At 40.3% G+C, this 23,678-nt stretch overlaps 1 protein-coding gene across 6 annotated transcripts in view; it reads left to right on the forward strand.

The window, feature by feature from the left end:
- ITPR1 (inositol 1,4,5-trisphosphate receptor type 1) overlaps positions 1–23,678 on the forward strand; it is a 328,207-nt gene that overhangs the window by 102,382 nt on the left and 202,147 nt on the right. For all 6 annotated transcript variants that reach the window (XM_043587979.1, XM_043587980.1, XM_043587982.1 and 3 more), the window contains exon 5: positions 16,693–16,808. In XM_043587979.1, the coding sequence (XP_043443914.1) occupies positions 16,693–16,808 (116 nt within the window). The remainder of the gene's footprint in view (positions 1–16,692; positions 16,809–23,678) is intronic.

The following is a 23,678-nucleotide window of genomic DNA, read 5'->3' on the forward strand; positions in this document are numbered from 1 at the left end:
ACCTTGGATCAGGCCATAGTTTCCTGATAGGACACAAAAAGCATAGGCAATAAAAGAAAGAAAAATAAATTGGACTTAATGAAGCATAAAATTTTTTCTGCTTCAAAGGATAATATCAAGAAAGTGAAGAGACGGTTCATGGAAAGGGGTAAACATCATTTTTCTAATCATGGGGTAGGATATAGGGTGTATGAAGTAGTCTTACAACTCCACAATTAAAAAAATAATCCAATTAAAAATGGACAAAGGCTCTAAATAGACCTTTCTTCAATGGAAGTATACAGTTGGCCAATAAGCACATGAAAAGATGTTCTGTATCATCCATAATTAGGGAAATACAGAGAGAAACTATTAGGATGACCAGAGTCAAAAGGTGGAGAATAGCATGTGTTGGTGAGGACTGGGGAAATTGGAGCCCTCCTGCTGTTGGGGTCATGAAATGATGCAGCCACTTTGGAAAACAGTTGGGTAGTTCATCAAAAGGTTGAACATAGTTACAATATGACCCAGCAATTTCACTCTTAGTATATCTCCAGGAGAATTGAAAACATGTCTGCACAGAAACTCATACACACATGTTCATAGCAGCATTATTCATAATAGCTAAAAAATGGAAACCACTTAAATGTCCATCAGCTGATGAATGGATAAATGAAATGTCTCTCCACACAATGGGATATTATTCAGTCATAAAAAGGAACATCACAATGAGGATGAACCTTGCAATCACTATGCTAAATGTAAGAAGCCAGTCACAATAGGCCATGTATTCTGTGATTCCATTTATGTGAAATGTCCAGGATCCATCGAGGCAGAAAGTAGAGTTGTAGTTGCTAGGTGCTAAGGGGAGGAGAGATTGGGGAGTGACTGCTAATCAGCCTGGGTGTCTTTTCGGGATGATGCAGGTGTTGTGGGATAAGTGGTGATAGTTACACCAACCCTAAATTTCCAAAAACCCCTACTGAATTGTTTACTTTGAAAGTGTGAATTTTGTTGGGTATGAATGAAATCTCAATTAAAAAAATGGGTACGTATAGAAAAATTTGAAGCTTACTGCACAAAACCTGAAAATGAAACAGTCCTGTAAAATAAAATGAAATACCAACTTTTGACCAAAAAAAAAAAAAACAGTGAAAAAGAAGTAAAAGGCAAGAAAATAAAGCAAGACCTCTTGTTTAGATGGCCATGTTTGAATGTGTTTGAGGATATATTCCAAGTGGGAGGTACATTATAGTTCACTGAACAAAGGTTATGGAAGGCTTATGTACTGGATAGGCCCTTTGGAACACAGTGATGAATAAGACCCAGGGCCTGCATTTGCAGGCCTTTGCAGAATTCAGGAGGTAGGAGGTAGGAGGAGATCAGGTAGGTAGGGTAGAAGTTAGAAGTCTGCTGTGGCACCAAGGCTCAAAGGATAACACATTCATGTGGAGAGGTTCCGAGTATTTATAAAGGCATTGAGTTACAATGGGATTATTTAGAAAGCTGACTATGTGTCCCCTCTGCTTGGGGAGAGTTGAGGGTGTCTGATTCCAACTAGAAAATATCTAGGGGAGGAAAGTGGCTGTCTAGGTGTGTTAATATCAAAGCAAAAAAGCATTTCTGTTATGTTGGTGTCTTTTTGCCCAAGCAAAGAATTCACAATTTTTCCATTGGGCATATATGGGCCATGTGTGAGGGAGCTGGTATGGAGGTCGTCTTCGCTAGAAAGGGAGACTCTGCAGAGGAGAACCTGGGTGCACGATGCTGGATCTTCAGTGACTGAGGAGGGGCTGTGACTGTCAGGATAGATCGGTTTCCCCCTGAAGTGGGACTGCAGAGGAGGGACCTCTAGTGGTGGCTGGCTGATCTCCAGGATGCCTGTTAAAGTGCCAGCCAGAGCAGATGGGCACCGGGTACTTCCAGATGCGATGCCCTGAGAAGAGTATGATAGCCTTTATGCAGTATTTCAGCTAGAACTGAACCACGAGGATACTTCAGACTCTGAATGAGAAGTATTCTGTTTTAAAAAATGGGGGATTGTGTTTTTAAATGTCATGGTTATAAAACATGAAGATTAGCTATAGTAAGATTACAGGTAAATGTAGTCCCTGATCCTAACTGGATCTTGAACCAGAGTGGGGAAAGCGCTAAGAAGGCCATTGTTGGGTCTAATGACAAAGTAGAGATGTGGACTGTAGATTAGATAAAAGCACAAGGTCAATGTTAACTTTACTGAAATTGATAATGTGCTGTTGTTATGTTAGAGGATATCCTTATTCTTAGAAAATGGACACTGAAAGAAGTATAAAGGGCATAATGTAATGCAACTTCTTCTCAAATGGTTCAGGAAATAATTTCCTATATCGTTCGTATATATCATACACTTGAAAGGTTATATATTCTCTATGTGTCTAAGACAGAATATGAATGATAAAGCAAACGGGTAGAATGTTAACAAACGGTGACTTTGGGTAAAGAGTAGTTTATGTATTACTATTCTTTCAACTTCTTTGTAAGTTTACAATTATTTACAAACAAAAATGTATGAAAAAGTACCCAGTGAATGAAGAAGTCAGCTTTAAGCATCTATCATCTAGGGTTGGTGTATGAAGGCAGCTTGATACCTCCAGCCAAGTCAGAACCCTGCTGCCCTTCTTCCCACATGCCCTGCTTCTACCCAGATGGGATCCGAAGTCAAGTAGGCAAGATAAAAGTATGGCAGGGAGGATGGAAGCCTAAGATGGGAAGTCGGGGGAGTGGAATCTAAGCTTGAAATAATACTGGGAACTTTGATCATTATATGGGTCCGGATAATTTTAATTTCTGAATTGGCAGTATTTGCAACCTAGGATAGTCAGTGTCTTGCTGTTACCAGAGTCTTATCCAAGTTTTTGTATCCAGGGACAGAGAAAAGGACCTTTCCCACCAAATACATTTTATTTTTATTATTCTATGGGAGTTTTTTATTTTTTATTTATTTACCTTTATTTATTATTATTTTTTTAATGTGAAATTTATTGTCAAATTGGTTTCCATATAACACCCAGTGCTCATCCCAACAGGTGCCCTCTTCAATGCCCATCACCCGCCTTCCCCTCCTTCCCACCCCCCATCAACCCTCAGTTTATTCTCAGTTTTTAAGAGTCTCTTATGGTTTGGCTCTCTCCCTAACTTTTTTTTTTCTACCCCCCCCTTCCCCTCCCCCCACCCATGGTCTTCTGTTAAGTTTCTCAGGATCCACGTAAGAGTGAAAACACATGGTATATGTCTTTCTCTGTATGACTTACTTCACTTAGCATAACACTCTCCAGTTCCATCCATGTTGCTACAAAAGTCCATATTTCATTCTTTCTCATTGTCACGTAGTATTCCATTGTGTATATAAACCACAATTTCTTTATCCATTCATCAGTGATGGACATTTAGGCTCTTTCCATAATTTGGCTATTGTTGAGAGTGCTGCTATAAACATTGGGGTACAAGTGCCACTATGGGAGTTTTTTAAAAAAGATGTTTATTTTTGAGTGTGTGCACATGCGCCTATGTGCATGTATGAACAGGGGAGGGTCAGAGAGACTTGGGGCACAGAGGATCCGAAGTGGGCTCTGTGCTGTCAAGCTGACAGCAGCAAGCCTGATAAGGGGTTCAAACTCATGATCCGTGAGATCATGACCTGAGCCAAAATTGGAGGCTTAACTAACTGAGCCACCCAGGCGCCCCTCCACCAAATTTTAAAACAGCGTTAGATGTTTTCTGGTTAAATCACGAGTCTGCATACCCATTACATCGACAAACCATAAGGCAGTCCTGGAATGAAGATACTGTTTGGTATCCTGTGGTAGGGAGGGGTAGGATGGAGGACGGGGAAGTCTTCCCTGGGGAGCTGAACTTGGAGGTGAACCTGAAGCTTGATAGATAAAGAGTGGGCTGGGCAGAAAATGGTGACGATGCTGGTTGAGATGGTGATATGGGAAGACGGTTTCCGGTAGAGGAAAATAGTTGGTACAGATACAGCAGAGTGACAGATGGCACATGTTTGTAAGAATTGTAAGTAGTTTGGAATGGCCGGAGTGGGACGTTGGTGGGGGAGTGCTGTGAAGAAGTGAAGCTGGAGATGGGCCACATGAAGGGCCACACATTCCTGGCCGCCATTCTTTCTACCACGCCTGAGCATGCGAAGCATCTGGACGTTTCTGCTGCTAAGCTCTGTGATCTATGTACCGACAAGGCCTCCAGCAAGCACATTGCTAGCAGTCGCTTGAGACTGTTAGAACCTTGCTAGGTGGAGTGGTCCCCAGGCCAGCACTTCCCATCACCTGGGAGCTTGTTAGAAATGCAGAATTCCAGATCCCTCCTCAGAGCTGCTGCATTAGTGCCAGCATTTTAACAAGATCCTTAGATGATTTGTCTGCATATTAAAGTTGGAGAAATGCTGTATTTAGAATTCATTTATTCTGCAGGCTGCAGTTTCTCAGAGTGTGGTTGGGGGCCATTTACATAAGAATCACCTATAGAACTTGTTAAAAATGAGGATTCCTGGGCCACTATGTTCCACCCAGGCATCTGTATTTTACTAAAACCCCCTGGCGATTTTAATATACCCATGTTAGAGCATACTACTGCGGTGTGAAATCTTAAAGGAGCTCTTCTCAGTGGAAATCACCTGGGGAGTTTTGGTGGGAAACCTTGCTCATGCCCCACCTGCAGACCAATGAATTAGAATCTGTGAGGGAGGGGTCAGAGCACTGTATTATTTTGAAAGCTCCCCCATGTGACTATGAGGATTAGCCAGGGCTGAGAATCACAGCCCTCAAGGATTTTAGGCAGGGGAGTCAGTTATAGAAAGAGAATTCTAACCATCAAGTAGAAGTCCAAGTACAGCAAACAAGCTGCTTTTGAGACATAATTCATAAGAGTCTAGAATGCTTTTTGCCTCTCGCTGTTGTCTTTGTCAGTCCATCTTGTCACTTTTGGTAACTTAAGGGCATTGATTCTCAAGAAGGTTAGGAAGGATGGTTTAATCCTGTGGTTCTTAATGGGGGATAATTTTGCCCCAATCAGAGGACATTTGGCAACATATGGAGACATTTTTTTGGTAAGAAACTGGGGGATGGGGTACTACTGACAGCTGAAGAGCACAGGCTGGGGATGCTGGGATGCTGCTAAGCATCCTACAGCATGCAGGAACCACCCCCCCCCCCCCCACTCAACCCTGCCACACCAAACAAAGGATTATAGGTGATACCCTATTAACAAGTAACAGTGTTGAGAAACCCTGGTTTAATCTCCTGGTTTGAGACAAGGTTATCATTTTTGAGGAGGCTTCTTGGAGAACCTCTATTATAACAAACCACTATCTGGGGTGACAGTGTGTATCTTTCAGGTAGGTATTTTGGGGAGAGAAAAAACTCGATAATCATTCTTGGCAAATATTTTGACTTCCAAAGGCTGCTTGATGGTAGACTGTGTGTGTTTGCTAAGTTAAAAATAGAGTGCAAGTAAAGGAAACATAGGTCATGAAATTCAGAAAGCAACTTTTCATTTAGGGTAAATATATGACATCTTTGACTCTTGATTTGTTTGGTTAGTTCCTTTTGGCTGGTTTAGAGTCAGTGAAAGGGCCTCTTTGGAAGGAATCTATTCATTGACAGGATGAGTAATATGTAAAAAGTCAAAGCCATGTGGAGGAGAGGCCCTGCTCACAAATGGTAGGGGCTGATTGGGAAATCCCAGCGTGGGGGAGAAGTGCTGGGAGGCTCAGAGTTGTGTTTCTAGGTCCTCAGTGGAGACCAGTGAAGAAAGGACCAGAACAAGACAAACGAGCTAGTGTCTTCTCTTGGTTGTTGGTGTTTTCTTGCTGTCTTATCTCTCTGTGAAGAAATGGGTGCAAATCAGCCATGACAGGTTTGTTGATTTAGGTGCCATTGCTTTGAACCCCAAGTGGAGAACAAGGGAAGACAACACACCTTTGAGGTTCCCAGGTAGCGGAGAGTGGACAGCAGGTTGGTGGTATTAGACCTTCTCATTCTGAACTGTGGGCCATAACAGGAAGTCTGACCCACTTCACAGAGAAGTAAGTTAATTCTGGGGCTAATATGCTGCATATAATGCAACAAATTTTCCATTCTTTTTAAATTGTTTTTTCCCTTTTCCTGCCCTACCCACTGACTTCAGCAATAGATCTGAAAGCTCTGCTGAGGGGCCTTCTCTCACAGACTCTCCCATCTCTCCCCACACTGGGTTAGGTGCCCCTTTGCTCCATACACCCTGGAGTTATCTGTTGGCTCCTCTCCCTTCCTGAGAACATTTAGGACCCGATTGTACTGACTCTTTATCTCTAGTACACAGGCGCTTAAAAAATGTTTGTTGAATGAAGGAGAAATCAAATTACTTCAAGAGAGACTGCCTATGTTTCCTTTGTGTAATGGGAGTTTCTAATGGGAAAAGTATTTTTCCAGGAGGATCCCAGGATGACCAGTCCAATAGCTTATGTAACTCCTTTCAGACTGGATGTTCCAGACTTTTTGAATGCCCTTTTGTAAAAGATAGGACATATTCTCAGAGGTTCACAAGTGCTGTAGTTTGTTTAAATAGCCAGGGCTATACACAGTGAAGTTTCATTTGCCTTTTAACTCTGAGAGGTGCCCAGGATCTAGAGTTCTATTAGAGCAAGGCTTTGCAAAATCTGTGGTATTACATGCTATTCACAGATCTCATTTAGAGCTGGGAATTCTCTCATTTTGAGATACATTTCGGTTCACTGTATTTCTTATTTGACAGATCTTTCCATCTATTTCTTCCTTTATAGAATATATTGGTTTTCAGGTGGATTGGGAAATTGGACCAGGTTTACATATATAACAGGGTTTACCCTTCCTTCCTTCCTTCCTTCCTTCCTTCCTTCCTACCTACCTACCTACCTACCTAGAAACAATCTTGTTTTGAACTTGATGAATACTTGTGTGGTTTATTAAAAAAAATTCATACTTAAAAATAAATTTCACAGATGATTTTATTATAGAAAAATTTAAGCCCATATACAATGTGAGAGAATAATAGTATAATGAACATCCATGTTCCCAACACCCACCTTTAATAGTTATGAACTCATGGCCAATCTTGTTGGCCGATCTGTATCCCCCCCATTCCCCTCTTCCTGATTATTTTGAAGCAAATAGGTATCCTAGCATTTTGTTACAGATTACATTTTAAAACTGCTGCCTATTAATGGTATTATATTTGGATAATACAGGGAGTCAGCAAAGCAAAGCCTCCCTTGGTCACAGTCCCTGTGGGTATTAGGCTTTGGGCCAGGGAATGCTCACTGCCCAGGGTGTCCTGCGAGTAACGCAAATAACTGAGGCCATTTGGGGAGTCAGTGATGTAATCTCTCTTGTGCCTTTCCTCCTCTCCATTATAAACCAACAAATGCCCAACCCAAACCGTGACAAAACAAAGCATGTTTTCCCAGCAATGGAAATCAGACACTATTGTTAACCTTCCACATAAAGGGAAATTTTGTTTAATCCTCCTTTTGGTAAGAACAGCTACTATTTTATTTTTATTTTTTATTCAGGTATTACACATACACATACTTATATACACAAGCCTTAAATTCACATCTCAGTGAAGTTTTACAGTCACTCTCTCACTCACTCACATTCACATGACCCCAACCCACATTGAGGTAGAAACCATTTCTAGCATCTCAGAAAGTGCCCCTTACCAGGAATTATCCCTACCCACCCACCCCCCCCCCCCACCACACACACACAACAAAGGTAACCAGTATTCAGACTCTTCTATCTATAGATTAGTTTTGCCTGGTTTTGAATTCATGTAAATAGATTCGTTAAGTATAATTGGATTCTTTTTTTTTTTTTTTTTGCTTTGACTTCTTTCACTCAAAATAATTTGTTAAATCCAGTGTATTCTTCTAGCTGTGCGGTATACAATGGGTATGCAGTCTGTGTATCCATTCTATCATGGTGGTGAGTATTTATTGAGTGTTTACTTTGTGTCAGGATCTGTAGTAAGTGCTTTAAATGAAGTAGTTAATTTAATAATTTAAGTTAGTTTGTAGTTAGTCATTGTGGTTATTGCCCTTGTATTGGCAAGAGACAAAAACCTATAGAGACTGTGTAATTTTCTCCAGATCATACAGCTCCCATGGTCGAGCTGAGGTTTAAACCCAGTCAGCTAGATTGCAGAGCGGTTTCCACTCAGTCCTTCTGTATCTGGGTCTTTTTGAGTTACCTGACTTGGAATGTATGCTTCCACATACTCCATCGGGTCTCAAGGATCTTTGGTCCCTTAAGGGTGACTCATTTGCCAGAGGAAGACATGCTTCCACAGAGAACTTCAGTAACCTAGCCAAGACTCCTTAGGTACTGAGTGGCGGAACCAGGACTGATAGCCAGGTTTCCAGATTGATTGTGTCTTACTTTCTGGCATTCTCTTAGGTGATGGTAAAAGCCTTTGTTCATTTCTATTGCCACCAAAGTGAAGTGTTTTTTCACTCTGGAAGTCGGCTAGGACTCTTGGTGGTAAACCATAGAAACGGAGTAAGATAAGGCAAAAAGCAAACTGCTGGAAGAATATCAGGTAGCTCAAAATCAGCAGGGACGCAGCCAGGCTCAGGCACAAAGGAGCTGTAGGAGCACCACCTGGTCCTTGTTGAGGAACCTTTTGTGGGGGGTGTCACCTCTGTCACAGTAACCCGTCACCCCATGTTCATCCACTATGCATATTGCCCCTGGACATCTGACCTTGCTGTCACAAGTGATCCTTAAGTGGCTTTGGGTCTTTGCATCTGTCTGTCCAGGTACAGAGGGAGGGACATCTGACAGTCCAAAGGCAGGCAGTTGCTTGTGTTATGGCTGTAGCTGGAGGGCGCTTGTGTATACTTTTGTCTTGTATAGTGGGAAGAGGCCTTGCCTTTAGAATTGATTATTTTCAATAATGCTCATGAATTGGTAAATAAAAATTTAATTGGTTGAGCTAAAGTAGATCAAAAAGGAAGTGTGTACCTGCGTTTCCACTTAGTTAATGTGTTTGTGAATGATGGCTCTACAACCAGGAAAGGTGAAAAAGGTAGACGATAACAGCCTTGAGTGTAATTAGCTGGGGTTTTCCTTTTTTTTTTTTAACATGTATTTTTAAATTAAAAAAATTCTTTTTTAGTGTTTGTTTAGTTTGAGAGAGAGAGAGCAAGTGAGGGCTCGAGTAGGGGAGGAGCAGATAGAGAGGGGGAAAGAGAATCACAAGCAGGCTCTGCACTGGCAGCACGGAGCCTGACGCGTGGCTCGAACTTAAGAACAATGAGATCATGACCTGAGCCAACACCAAGAGTCAGATGCTTAACTAAGCCACCCAGGTGTCCCTGACATATACTTTTTAATTGAAATATATTTGATGTATAACGCTGTTGTAAATTGAAGGTATACAACTTGATATTTTCATACATTTATATATTGTAATGTGATTGCCATCGTACCCATAATTAGCACCTCCATCTCATTATGTAATTATCCTTTTTCTTTTTTTTTAGTGATTGGAAAAATTAAGTTCTAGTTTCTAAGCAAATTGAATGATTGTAGCACACTACTGTTATCTACAGGATAGTATGTTAGATCTCTAGGGCCTACTTACTACTTGTAAGTTTGTACCCTGAAACAATTACTGTCCTGAGTTTTCTACTCAGAAAAACCATCTGGTGGCCTAAGTGGGAAAAAAATTAACTTGTTTCCCTTTGTCTCTTAATAACAATGTGTATATTCTTATGCAGACAGGTATTGGAAGGTTTATTTTGCAGTCCCAGTTGGAATATGTCACTTAACTTCAAAGGACTCATGACTTGGGAAATGTGATTAACAAGCAACAGACACAACAGTGTGTTGTACTGGTTTCCTGTTTTGTGAATTGGAGTTAATTACTTGTTCATTGAAGGCTTTTGTTGGAAATATGAGTAGGTTTTACTTTTGTGAACTGCCATTTTAGACTACTCTTAAACCTCGAGTATCCACTTATTTATTGGCCTAATATTTTATTGAATGCAATAGGGAACAGAATGATGAAGAAGCCATACCCTTGTGAAATACTTAAGATATGAATTGTTTTGTAGTCCCCTTTGATTACTTCTTTTAAATCTAAACTCCATTATTGGGGAATTAATGCCCCGTCTTCTCTTTGGTAATCATACTGTCTGTTCTTTTGAAAATTTCATTCCTCTGCCTCTTAACCATTTCAAAAGAAGGCAGGATATGAACAACACTTAAATTTTTCATACTTGTAACTTACATAAACTCTCCCCCTTGATTTCTCTCGATATAAAATTGCATGTACATATGGTGGGTGAATGAAGACATTTTTAAAAAATCATAGCTTGTTGATTGTGTTTTTGGTCTTTCAAGTAGGTTGGAAGAGCTCATTCTATGAAAGAAGGAACTGTTTTTGTCTAGTTAACAGCTACAACTCCAGCCAGTGCATGGTAGTAGGAAAGAGCAAAATGGATACTTGGCAAATTCAAAGACAGACAGTAGCAGAGGTTGGTTAGATATACAGAAAACTCCTTCTTTCTTGGCACTCATCTGAACTGCATTTTTTAGCTCCTTATATCTTGGTGGGGTCATGTGTTTGGTTATCACTGATGACTGGTGATACAGGTTTTGTGTTCCTTCCAGGACAGTACAGCTAAGAGCAGGTGTGCCTTCTCATGGCTGTCTTTGCTGAGACCTCCTCCTTCAAGTGGGAGACCTGAGGGCCTGTGGGAGATGTCCTTGGAATGTATGCCCAGTAGCAGAATTGCCAGATTATATGTTACAGGTTCTATATATCTACGTAACTTTACTCATCCCTAGTGAAACTATCTCTTTGCCTATCTCTCAACAGTGCAGAAAGGTTTCCACATCTCCACTGATCTGTGGCATTATCCAGCTTGTTGCCTTTTGTCATTCGGTTGCAAAGTGATAAGTCAGTAAAAACTGAAATGCCTTTGAGTACAAAAAGGTTGTTTAAAAAAGTTAAATATTTTCAATGGTATGTGCACCTTCTTTAAAAAGTGAATTCCTGGAGGTGGGAATGAACGTCATAGATACAGGGTTTTCTTTTGTGGGTGATGACAGTGTTTTGGACCTAGGCAGTGGTGGTGGTTGCACAACATTATGATGTTCTAAACGCCACTGAATTGTTTACTTTAAAATGGTTAATTTTGGGGCGCCTGGCTGGTTCAGTTGGTAGAGCATGCGACTCTTGTTCTTGGGGTTGTGAGTTGAAGCCCCATGTTGGGTATAGTGATTACTTAAAAAATAACATCTTTAAAAAATAAAATGAAGGGGCACCTTAATTGGGTGGGTTAGTCGGTTAAGCAACCAACTTCAGCTCAGGTCATGATCTTGCGGTTCTTGAGTTCAAGCCCTGTGTGGGACTCTGTGCTCTCAGCTCAGAGCGTGGAACCTGCTTCAGAGTCTGTGTCTCTGTCTCTGTCTGCCCCTCCCCTGCTTGCAGGCTGTCTCTCCTCTCTCCCTCTCTCCCCCTCTCTCTGTCCCACTCTCCCCTTCTGTCTCTCAAAACTGAATAAAACATTAAAAAATAATAAAAAATTAAAAAGTTAAAAAGTAAAAGTAAAATGGCTAATATTAATGATATGTGAATTTCACCTCAAAAAAGTTCAAATACTGATAAAATGCAGAATAAAACTAACAATTCTATGTCTGACACTTCAAGCCTTCCACTTTCCAGAGGCAACAATTTAAAATGTTTTAACATTTTCTACTGACATTTACCCCTGTATTTCTAGATGATATGTATCTCTTTTTTAAAAAAAATTGTTAATGTTTATTTATTCTTGAGAGACTCCCTCTTCTGGAGGGAGGGAAAGCGGGAGGAAGGGTCTTTATTCTGCTCTGCCTAGTTGCAGATGGATAGCCATGTTGTATTTGTAATGCTGACATCCTCAAGTTTTCTCCTCTTCAGCATTACCATCCTTCTTCTGCCCCCCACCACCCCACCCTCACTCCTTAAATAACTCCTGTATTTCCAACCTGCTAGTTGATGGATGGCTTACTCAACATTTCAGCTTGGATGTTTCATAGGCACTTCAAACTAAGCATAGCTAAAATTACTGATTTCTACCTCTCTCCCCAAAGCCGCCCCTCCCTCGCCTCAACCTTTCTTGGTGGGCACTGACACCACCACCACCACCACAAAAAACCAACAAAAAAACAAGAAAAAAGCCCCCTTGCCAGGTTCTCTGCTTAAAGTCCTGGGGTAGCTTCTCACTGCTTTTAGAAATAACTATTCCCTGCTTCGCCAGGGTCTATATGACCCTGCATGATGGAACTTCTGCCTGCTTCTCTGGCCACATCTCTTGTAACTCCCTTTTGCCCAGTACCCTTCAGGCTGTTTTTTTTCTATTTTTTACGTAACCATGTCAAAATTTCTTTCAAGGGCCATTGTGCTTGCTAGTCTTTCCCCTTGGAAGGCTATGCCTCCAGATGTTTATCAACGTGGCTCCTTCACACCCTTGAGCTGTCTGTCAGGTGCCCCTCTGCTGGAGTTGCCCAACCCCACGGCCCCGTGTAAAAGGCTGCTGCTGTATACCAGCCACATTGTGTCAGCATATAATTCTTATTAGTACATAAATCCTCTGTTGTACTCTTTGACTTGATGTAGTTCAACTCGTGTCTTTAGTTTTTTGCTATCATTAGAATTGTACTAAGAAACGTGTGAGTTGGGTTTAGTGTTTTATTTTCAGCACCCGGTACCACACCCAACACACAGTAGGCATTTTAAAAGTTTTTTTTTTTCAACGTTTATTTATTTTTGGGACACAGAGAGACAGAGCCTGAACGGGGGAGGGGCAGAGAGAGAGGGAGACACAGAATTGGAAACAGGCTCCAGGCTCTGAGCCATCAGCCCAGAGCCTGATGCGGGGCTCGAACTCACGGACCGTGAGATCGTGACCTGGCTGAAGTCGGACGCTTAACCGACTGCGCCACCTAGGCGCCCCTGTAGGCATTTTAATAAATAGTAATTGAATCGGTGAATAGATGTATGAGGACTTAGAGCTGGAGGTATCTTGAGAGGACATACCTGCCCCCACTTGGGGAGCTGTAGAGATTACAGCACAATCCGGTCACTAATTCAGCAACCATCACTGCGCTCCTTCTGTATTCCTAGGCCCTGAATTACAAGTGCTTGGAGAACAGACAAAAATCTCTGCACTCGGGAACCAAAGGAGGGTGATATGGAGACAGTGGGGTTTCGCCTGTTCTTCTGGTAGCCTTTGTTATGTGACTTAGTCTTTAATGTGACTCTCTCTGGGTGCGCTTCTTTGCTTTTTCACTCCCCCAGGGACTCTGGGGCACACCTGTAGCTCCTCTTGACTTCCTCTTCTCTTAACTGTACCATAAGTGCTCATTTCATAGTTGATGAATCTTAAAGCTGTTGAACGTTCTCCCTCCCACCAAGTTCTGGGATGCTGTTTAAACCATGGAACATCACCCATGGCCATGGGTTCCAGCCCACTCAGCCCTTTCTCACTTAACCCAGCTCTCTTTTTAGCTAACTTCTGTGCTAGCCCAGCATGGCATCTGCTAAAGCTTAGGAATATTCAGGAGTAATTTTTTGAAAGCTTAATTTAGTTTATTCTTCAAAGGCTTAAAATAACAGTTGTCACATAAGGTATTCTTTGTGGCATTTCTTTGGGGTGAGATCAAACTACTCTGTGTGTACATGCGTGTGTGTATATATATGTGTGTGTGTGTGTGTGTGTGTGTATATATATATACGCACTTCCCTCAAATATGTATTATATATATATTTTTTTTTTCTACTGGATTTCCTGCATTTGTGTATTTCTATACTTAGCCCAGTATTAAGATCCAGTGGAACTTTAATTTTGTTCTGCTGTGCCATCCAAATAGCAAAGGGCAATGTGGAGCCGCTGACTTGCAGAATTTTGGAAGGTTAGTTTAACATCACATTTGAATTGCTTAATTTAATTTTCTCTTTGAATCAGTTGCTAAGCAACTGGCAAGACAGGACAAAATCAGCAAGGCTAATTTGGTTCAGTTACTAGTTTGTTAGCATCTCTTATGTTTACATAGCTGATTGGTTGTAAATAGGCTTAATCCATTGCAATGCATTGTTTTGTCCAAGGAAAATAGTTGGTGTGGAAGTCATGGAAAGGCTTTGGTTGCATTGATAGTGCTTAAATTTACACTCTTATCCTAGGTGAATGTAAAGTCATCTGAAGTTTTGAGCCTGTGTTGTGACCCACTTACTTGTCATGTGGGGTGTTTGACTTGGCTGTCCCTTGAAGATTGTAGAATAGTTCTTTCCATTGCATGTTAATCCATTGGCATTATGGTTCCATTCTGATTGTTCCTAAAATCAACTTAAATTCTTTTGTTTGCAATTCATACCATTTAGTTATTATCAGGTGAAGTTTGTTGGAGGAAAAAGTCCATTGTACTCTCATTATTGATGAAATTTAAAAGTGTTTATTTACTCTGTTTGGTCCATAAAATAAGTCCTGTGTGAAATATTAATACCAACGGCATACATGTTTTGAATGCCTTTTTTAAGTCCTGTGATTATCAAGGAAGTCACCCTTGCTCAGTCCACTCTTTGCCCACCCTCTATTCTGTGCCAAAGAAAGGACCTTAACAGCTAACCAATAGTCTCGTGGTTGTGTGTAATTGTTCATGGGGTAAATAGTGGGTTCACATATGTCAGACTGGTAGGAATACTGTCTCAATGATGTCATTAAGTGGCCATTGATACAGTAACAGTGACCTGTGGCTTTCATAAAAGGTGGGGCCAGCAGCTCTATTTTTAACAAGTTACCTGTGTTGTCTTTTGTTTTCTAAAGATCTAGATGGCATCTTTCATATGCTCTAATGATTACTTTGATTGATGATTACTTTATGTTCTTGATGAGTATGTATATACCTTATAACTGCTTATGACTATATAGAAATATTTAGTGATGAAGATTACAGAACAGAAAATACTTTTTATTTCTATGGTTGATGTTTTATTTTTTCCTCCACACTGTATTTGTGCAGTAATTGGTAAAAATTCACTGATCACAACTAAAAGAAATGGTGGTCTGACTTAGAGCAAAGTCCTAGTGTCTGCGTACTTGATAGCAAATGAATTTTTGTTGCTGTGAGAGAGTTAGTTGGGAACTACAAAAACTCAATATTGTTCAAGTTCCTTTAAGAAAATCTGTTTTAGTGAACAGACGACAGTAAGTTTGTGGTTAGTAGGCTGAATTTCCTTAGAAGCTTGTTCTGAAATACTTCAGGGTATAATTTTTCCAAATCTGGGTTTTCATTCCAAAGTTACTGATTGTACTATATAAATACTTAACCATTTGAAAACCTAAGTATGTCAGTATGTACATTTCTCAGGGAATAGGTGTCACTATTAGTGTTAGTTTTCAAGAGCAATTCTTTCTCTTTTTTTTTCTGATTCTTCTCTCTTCTGCCTATTTTTTTTCAATATATGAAGTTTATTGTCAAATTGGTTTCCATACAGCTCCCAGTGCTCATCCCGAAAGTCTTTCTTTTTTTTAAGAACAATTATTTCTAAACTTTATTGGTGGCATATCCCTGTCAAAAAATTCAGCAAATACACCCCTAAACTATGTGTATGTATATATGTAAAAGTTTTATGTATGTGTCACTGTACTAATATATTGTGTATATTGTAAAAATAAGCAGGAAAATAGACAATGATGAAAAGAGTAAATAATAGTGTAGTATCCTGTCAATCATGATTATCCTGTTATGATTATCATACTGTAAGGCACAGAAGTGCTGTAGGGTAAGGCTAATAATTAGAGACAATACTTTAAATGGTTTTTTATCATTTTTATTATCTAGGTGATGTTAGGTGTTTTTGTTTTTTTAGATCATCATTATTTTCTCTGTATAGTGGCTCACGAGAGGAACATGAGGATGGTTGATTGTGCCATTTTTTCATTTGTGGGGTTTGCATTACCATTGTCTTCGATGTTTGGATATCTTGGCAGAAATATTTTGAAGCCGCTGGTCTATTTTGTGAGGGTCAGTTGCACCACCTAGGACAATATACAAAGTCGTGTGAGCCCAGGCATACCTAAATGGGAGCACATTGTGATGCACCGATGCTGAGAGACAAGGGCATGTACTGTCTCAGCACAACCCCCAGATGTTCTATTCTCCTGAGAATCATCTAGTACATGGTGTTCAAGAGACCACTGCCCTAGGAAGTCTCTGCAAAAAGACTTCTGTAGTATTTTTTTTTTAAGTGTGGTTGGCTTGAAGAGAGTTGTATTTACAAATGAAAATGCTTGTGTCGTTGCATATAACTAGGATGTCTGTCCTTCTAGCTGTCCATCATGAAGGAAAGGAGATGACTGGGGGGGGGGGGGTAGCTTTAAGAGTCCTGGACTCTGAGTCCTAGCTCTGCCACTAACTGGCTGGGTGACAATGGCAAATGAATTGACTTAATTTCTAAAAGCCTCAGTTTCCTCATCGGCACCACCATTGTGGTGGTGAGGATTAAAGGTCAAAGGAGAGGTTCCCAAAAGGATCTTGTAACTTGTCATTTATACTTACATATAATCTGTAATGCCTTGTATGAATAAAAGGGCAAAGCTTTTTCATACGTTGAATGCATATACTTCCTCAAAAACATTTTTGTTTGTTTCACTTCTAGATTGCCTCTTTAAGCTATGTCCCATGAATCGCTACTCTGCCCAGAAGCAGTTCTGGAAAGCTGCCAAGCCAGGGGCCAACAGTACAACCGATGCAGTGCTGCTCAACAAACTGCACGTATGTATTGCGAGGGGTCTCTCCATGAGGAGGGTCTTTGGAGTGGCCACTGGGTAGTGTCTGAGCGAAATGGGTTAGCATTACAACCCCTCAGCTCTAGGTACTGGCTTTCATATGACCTTTGTGAAAGGGATAAAGGGGAGCTTGACCCTAAGGAGAGAAATATCATAGTCAGCCTGAGATATCTTGAGAGTTACTCTCTGCTTAGCCATTCCACTTCTCAGATGACTGGCTATAGTACTGGTTATGAGCATAAGTTCTGGAAGCAAATTCTGGCTGCATCACTCACTAAATGCTGATCTTGGGGACGTTAATTAGCTATTTGGTGCCATTCTCTGCTTATAAAAAGGGAATGATAATATCCACACCAGGAGACTCTTGTGAAATGAAATCAAACATGAAATGAAACATAAAAGGTACATGAACAGTGCCTGGAATGTAGTAAGTGCTTAATAAATTTTAGCTATTACCATTGTATTGATCCTGACTATTATCTTGGCATATAAGAGAGAAGTGTATTCCACTGTTAATGTGCTGTGTGACCATAAGCAAGTTTTTGAGCCTCTCTGCGCATGTTTATCCATCTGTAAAATGATGACATAGTTTTTTTATTGTCTAGTATCTAGATGACCTAATTCTTCTGTGAGGCTAATTTGTGTGGAACTACTTGGAGGTGTTTAGAAGAAGGACATGACATATATCCAATGTAGTGGTATTAAAATTGCAACGCATTTTCTATCCCAGGATTTTCCTGCTTTGTTTTTCTCAGTGTTGTTTATCATGATCTTTCTAATTTATCAGCTGGCTACTGCCACTAGTATGTAAACTACCTGAGGACACAGATTTGTATCAGATTTGCTCATTGCTGTATCCTTCGTGCCTACAATATGTAGTAGGCACTCAAATATTTACCAACAGAATGAAAAAAAAAAGGTCTTTATTGAGACTTAGTGATAACAGTTGAAGACATAGAGTATCTATGAGCACCATGGAACTTGCCAGGTCATGTCTCACACTGGGTCTCCCGGACTAACATATGACAGAGTCACCACCAGCTGCATTTGTTAAGGGAAGGGACATGTGGAGGACCGTCTTTATTTAGTGATACCATGTTAGGTGGGTGTTAGGTACTCTAGGTATGCTGAAAAGACCTGGTTCCCAGCCTCGGCGAGCTTATTGTACCCTGTGAGAGCACGCAGGCAGTCACTCCTGTTGCACTTAAAATGAAATCGAGACTTTATGCCTGCTGGACCGTGCTTTCTCCTTTGAGGCTTCTGAACTACACTCATTATGCTCCACTGGCTTTATTTCATTTTATTGTTTTGAGCACCACAGACTCTTACAGATTTTTTTTTTTAAGTTTATGTATTTATTTTGAGAGAAGAGAGAGGGAGAGAGAGAATCTCAAGCAGGCTCCACACTGTCAGTGCAGAGCATGATGCGGGGCTCAGACAGAAAAACCGTGAGATCATCATCTGAGCCAAAAATCACAAGTCAGATGCTCCAACAACTTTGCTACTTTTGTGCTTTCTGTTTATTCTTAGAACATTCTTTCCCTGACTCTTCCTAAGTTAAGACCTTTGTCTCCTTCATATCTCTGTTTTAAGTGTTACCTCAGTGAGGCCTCTCCTCACTTCCTTATCTAAGTGATGCCCTGCTTGCTTTCCTGTCTTCGGATTTTTCTCAGCACTCTTCCCTGTCTTACTCATTAGAATGACAGCTCCACGAGATGAGGAACAATGGCTGGCTTGATCACCACTGTATCCCCAGTGCTTAGAATAGTGTCTGGTATGTAGTAGGTGCTCAAGAAATACTTGCTGAGTAAATGAGCACTGTGCTAGGTGATGGTAATGAAACTGTGATAGTATCTGAACGCTTTGGGAGCTCAATAGCTAATCAAGAACAAAGAGGTGGTGACAAGGCACCATGGCAAGTACTCTTACAGGGTCAACCTAAAAGCCCCCAGGAGGTTGTGGAAACACTTAGAAGGGGCACCCAAATCCATCTTTGTGAATAAGCAGTAACGATATGGTAGTCAGGGAGGGCCTCCCGGAGGAGGAAATGATGAGTCTCAATGTGAGGCATCTGTGGGAGTCAGAGAGTAGGAGAAGAAGAAAGAGCACAAAGAGATTGTTGTGAATACTTCAGGAATTGCATCATTATTTTCATGGTTTCAGGGCCGACGTTCTCAACCTCAGCAGACTGATTGCTCCCTCTTAAGAGAAAATATTATGTAATTTTATGAACAGGAAGTAACATTCATAAATAATGCAACCTCTGAAGATACCAGTGTTTTTTTAATGTGTATTTTTGAGAGCGTGTGCACGCGTGCGTGCGAGAGAGAGGGGAGGTGGGAGTGGCACGGGAGGGGCAGCGCAAGAGGGAGACAAAGAATCTGAAGCAGGCTCCAGGCTCTGAACTGTCAGCACAGAACCTGATGTGGGGCTGGAACCCATGGACCATGAGATCATGACCTGAGCCAAACTTGGACACATAACCAAGCCACCCAGACACCCCTGAAGATACCAGTTTTTAAAAAAGGAGAAATAACAGGAAAGTAATAAATATTATAATGGTGTGCTCTGGTAAATTAATGCTCAGGCACGATTATTCTAGAGGATTTAAGGAAATAAATGCTCTCACCTATTTGTATAAACTCTATGCATAAGGCAGCCAAAGATGGTGACTCAGGTAGGTGTGTAGTGCTGGCCACCAGAAAGCATGTTTTTCGTAATGTGATTTTCCAAAATGGTCAGCAGCCCTTGGCAGTGTTAGGAAGAGTGCAAAGTGTACTCTTCCTGTTATTAAATAGGACTTGCATTTTGCTTAAATGTATTAATGGTAGTAATTAGACCATATAAAACTGTACTTTGTGTTGATCTGTAAAGGGGAGTTAGAGGCTAGACCCAGAAATTGCAGACCACCTTTTAACCCATGGGAATGTCAACCAGACATAACATTGTACGGGATGAATGAGACTTTACCATGCATTTCAGGGCACCCAGCATTCCTAGCTCCTGTCCACTCAACATCAGTAGTGCCCCCCACTGCCCCTCACCACTGTGATGACCCAGGGTCCTCCTAAAGTCTGTATCTGGGACTGTGGAATCCAGTTGAATGGGTTTGTTTAAATCTTTCACGTCTCTAATGTGAGCTATTTAGTGCTTATGCCTGTGGGGTTATCTTGCAAGAAGTGCATCTTCTGTTGTCCCGCCTTTCTTTTTCTGGAAGGAAAATCATTCTGTTCAATGAGATCTTATTAGGACATCTCAAAACTTCTCCTATGCTTTTTACAGCAGGGGTTGTAAATTAAGATTCCTCTTGATCATGCAGGAAACATAATCAACCGGAATAAAGGGAACTTGGTGGACCTGGTTGCTAAGTGGAGTGTGCGTGTGTGTGGGTCCACAGGGGGCAGATACACTCCTCTGCTGTTGCTGTGTGGGAAGGTGGGCTCAGAGCTGCTGCCACATCTTCTGCTTTCTCAAGAGAAGCTACAAATTCATGCTTTATGTCTATTATCTCAGTTTTTTAAAAATGTCAGCAACTAATTCAATTTTAGTTTAAAGCATGCATTCAGCACAATAATGTCTCAAGCTGAGTGGGGTTCTTTAGTCAGCTGTTTGCAACCTGTGATATGTATTATGTTTCCTTTCAATGGAAATTCCGTGCAATGCTCCTTCCCATGAATGAACTGTGAAAAAACCCTGCACATTACGTTTGAGAAAACGTAATCCTCAAGGTGAGCAAGAACTCTGAACTCCTTATTTGAAAAAAAAAAAACACAATTATTTGTTTCATGCTGTTGATTCTTTATATTTTTTAAAAGGAAACCAATACTTTTTCCTGATTTGGGATTCCTGATGTGGCTTGGGTGTTGACTTTGTGCATTTCCTACTTTTATGGCTTATTTGGACCTCCCCACCCCCACCCCCACCTAGTGTCTGAAAGTCATGTACATGTCTTAGTTCATTCATTAAAAATGTTGTATTTTGGGGAGCCACTTGCCTTTGGGGGTTAATGGCCAGTCTCCATTGAGTTTTCATTTTTATTTTTGTCAACTACTGTGCAGTACCCCAATCAAAGGTCAGATTATTTTAAATTAATTCCATTTAAGGAATTAGTTGTCTAGACCACTTGACTTCCCTTTGACTAGGATAAGCCACATAGAAACAGCATTCTGAAGGAGAATGACATCTAGTGGCTGGATACTGTGTGTTCATTCCCTCTACAGCACTAACTGGATTCTAACTTGTCTGCTCATGATTTCTCAAAAGTCTCTTGGCAAAAGGAGCTTCTCCTATCTGCACATCATATAATGTGCTCTACAGGCCTTGACTACTGTTTGCTGACAGCATTTTGACTGACGTTGTTTTGGTTCTGAAAAACAGTCAATTACATTAAGTCATAGTTTGGGCAAGCTAGGAAGAACCCGAAGAGTGACCCATCTCCTGTCCTCAGAAGCCTGAGTCTTGTATTGCTTGTTTTTAGAAGCCTTAATTCCTTATCTTCCTTGTCTTATTACATGGTTCAGGGATTTTTGACCTTAAATAACCTCTCCCCACTGTTCCTGTGACCTTTCTGTAGTAATTGAATAATGGTTTGTCTGTTTGTGAAATAAAGTAACAGGTGGCTATGATAGGGGTGACCTTGATGTTGCTTAGGGAGCATGGTAGTATCCATGATGAACCATGGAGATAGAGGCCGTAGCATTAAGTGTGATTTCTTCCTCAGAACAAAACAGTCCTCAACCTAGTGTGTTAGGGAAAAGAGCAACAGGTATTTAAATAATTAGGTTTTAAACATTGAAAAAGAACACATTTAAGATGGCTTTTTAAAAACTCCAGGCTATTTGTCCCAGAGATACAATGAAGAGGTTTTTGAAGAAATAACATACAGGAGTGTTAAAGACAAATAATTCCAAAATATACATGAGTAAGAAAAGGGGAAAAAATAATGTAATCCCTAAATCTTAATCCTCAACTATAATGTTGGTTTTTATTTGGTGTGTCCCCCCATCCACCCCCTCTTATATTCCTGTATTTCTACATTTGGAACTATCAATGGGAACATACTGTATTCTCCTTCTTTAACTTTGTTTTATTCACTTAATATGTTATGAATGAGTAAGAATCTTTTACCTTCATTGTATTGATTACATGGTTCCTCCATTGTACTCCAGTACTTTAATTCTAGATAGCCAATCCTTGTGTGGTGTGTTGTATTCAGAATTCTGAGTTTTTACAGTGTCAAAACTAGTTGTTATGGACTGATGTCTGTGGAAGGTTATCTTTTAAGGAGAAACTTCTGGAAATGGAATTGGTAAATCAAAGTTGAACCCATTGAAAAACTTTCTGAGCGACATTGCCAGGTTATCCTTTAGATACGTTTATTGGTTTACCATCTTACGGTGTGGGCCATTTCTTAGAATTTACTTAAAGGATTTAACAGACAAAATTTCACTCTGTGCAAGGGTGAAGCAACCTTAATCAGTGGGCCCAAGTATAGTTAGTACCTTACTATCTTTGTAGCAATCTGTGCCTTACCTGTTGAACCTAAAAATCATGAAGGTTATTTTTGTCTAAAACTCTAATTTGGCTTTGTGGAAGGAGTTAGCTAAGGACTGATGGGTGAACTCAAATGAATACATTTGGTATTTTACGTATTTAGCAAAAAGTAATATAAATTGGACACTTTTCTCCTTAAACAAAGAGTGCTTATAGAAAAAGTAAATTTTTTGAGTGGTCCATAAGGTTAATGCATTGGTTCATTTAATACTTACCTAGGCTTGGTTATCATTAAATCTTTTAAACAGAATTAGAGATGTGACTTTGGGTATTTTAAGTGAGGTTCTTAGGTATTTATTTTCCAATATAATTTTCTAATTTTACTTTTTATATATTTTTAGACAAATACCCTTGAATCTGTGAAAGTGGTGGTATTTAATTGATTTTTCATATGGAAAAATGCCTTCTTCATGACTAACTTGATGCTTGTTTTTAGATATGCCAGCAAACACTGAGTTACCACTCTTGTACTCCATCTAGGCATGGGTAGGAACTTAGTATTTTAGATTGGTGCTACTTAAACTGAGGCCACTGGAAATTAAAAGTAAGAGGAATGCCCATGAGAATTTTCTCTCCTAAACAGTAATCTTTACATCATTTTAAATCCAAGAAACACGGCTTTGTGATTTACTAAAGATGAAAACTTACTGTGGGGTTTTGAGTAGACAAAAACTATGTTGGAAAATGTTAAATTTTATTTTACTGAAGGTATCGATTTTCCCCACTTTGACATTTTTTTCTTGAATTTCTTGTCCATATTAGCTGAGACAACTACTTAGCAGAAAGAACAAATGTGTCTCTAAAAAGTATAAACCTTCCTTCCAAGTGGATTCAGTGCAATATTGTGTTTGGGAAACTACCTGCTAAACCTGTGGATACTGTAGAGATCTCTGGAAGGGTGCCGCACAGGCATGAAACTAAGCAGAACAGAAGGTGGGAGGAAATGAAGGGAGGATGTGGATGCAGGGGAAGGGAGAGCTGAGAATGGTGCTGAAGGAGTTTGGATGCCTAGGATTACCATCTCATCCACACGGGTATTATTTCTGGATGTGTCTTGAACCCAGTGGATTTTATCATTGTGTAACTGAGAAGAGCAGGCTGGTAACTAATTCTAGGAGAGAGAGGGAAGGTAGAAAGCCTCTGAATGGACCATTGTTGTATGGGGTTGAGACAGATGTGAGAAACTTAAAGTGATTTACACTGATACAGGCAGATCATTCTCTCCTGCAACACGGGTTTCTTTTTGGTTTACAATTGCTTTCTGCAGCTTATTTTTGTCAAAAGACATACTTAGCTAAAAATA

Source organism: Prionailurus bengalensis, chromosome A2, assembly GCF_016509475.1.
Source record: "Prionailurus bengalensis isolate Pbe53 chromosome A2, Fcat_Pben_1.1_paternal_pri, whole genome shotgun sequence".
Classification (NCBI taxonomy): domain Eukaryota; kingdom Metazoa; phylum Chordata; class Mammalia; order Carnivora; family Felidae; genus Prionailurus; species Prionailurus bengalensis.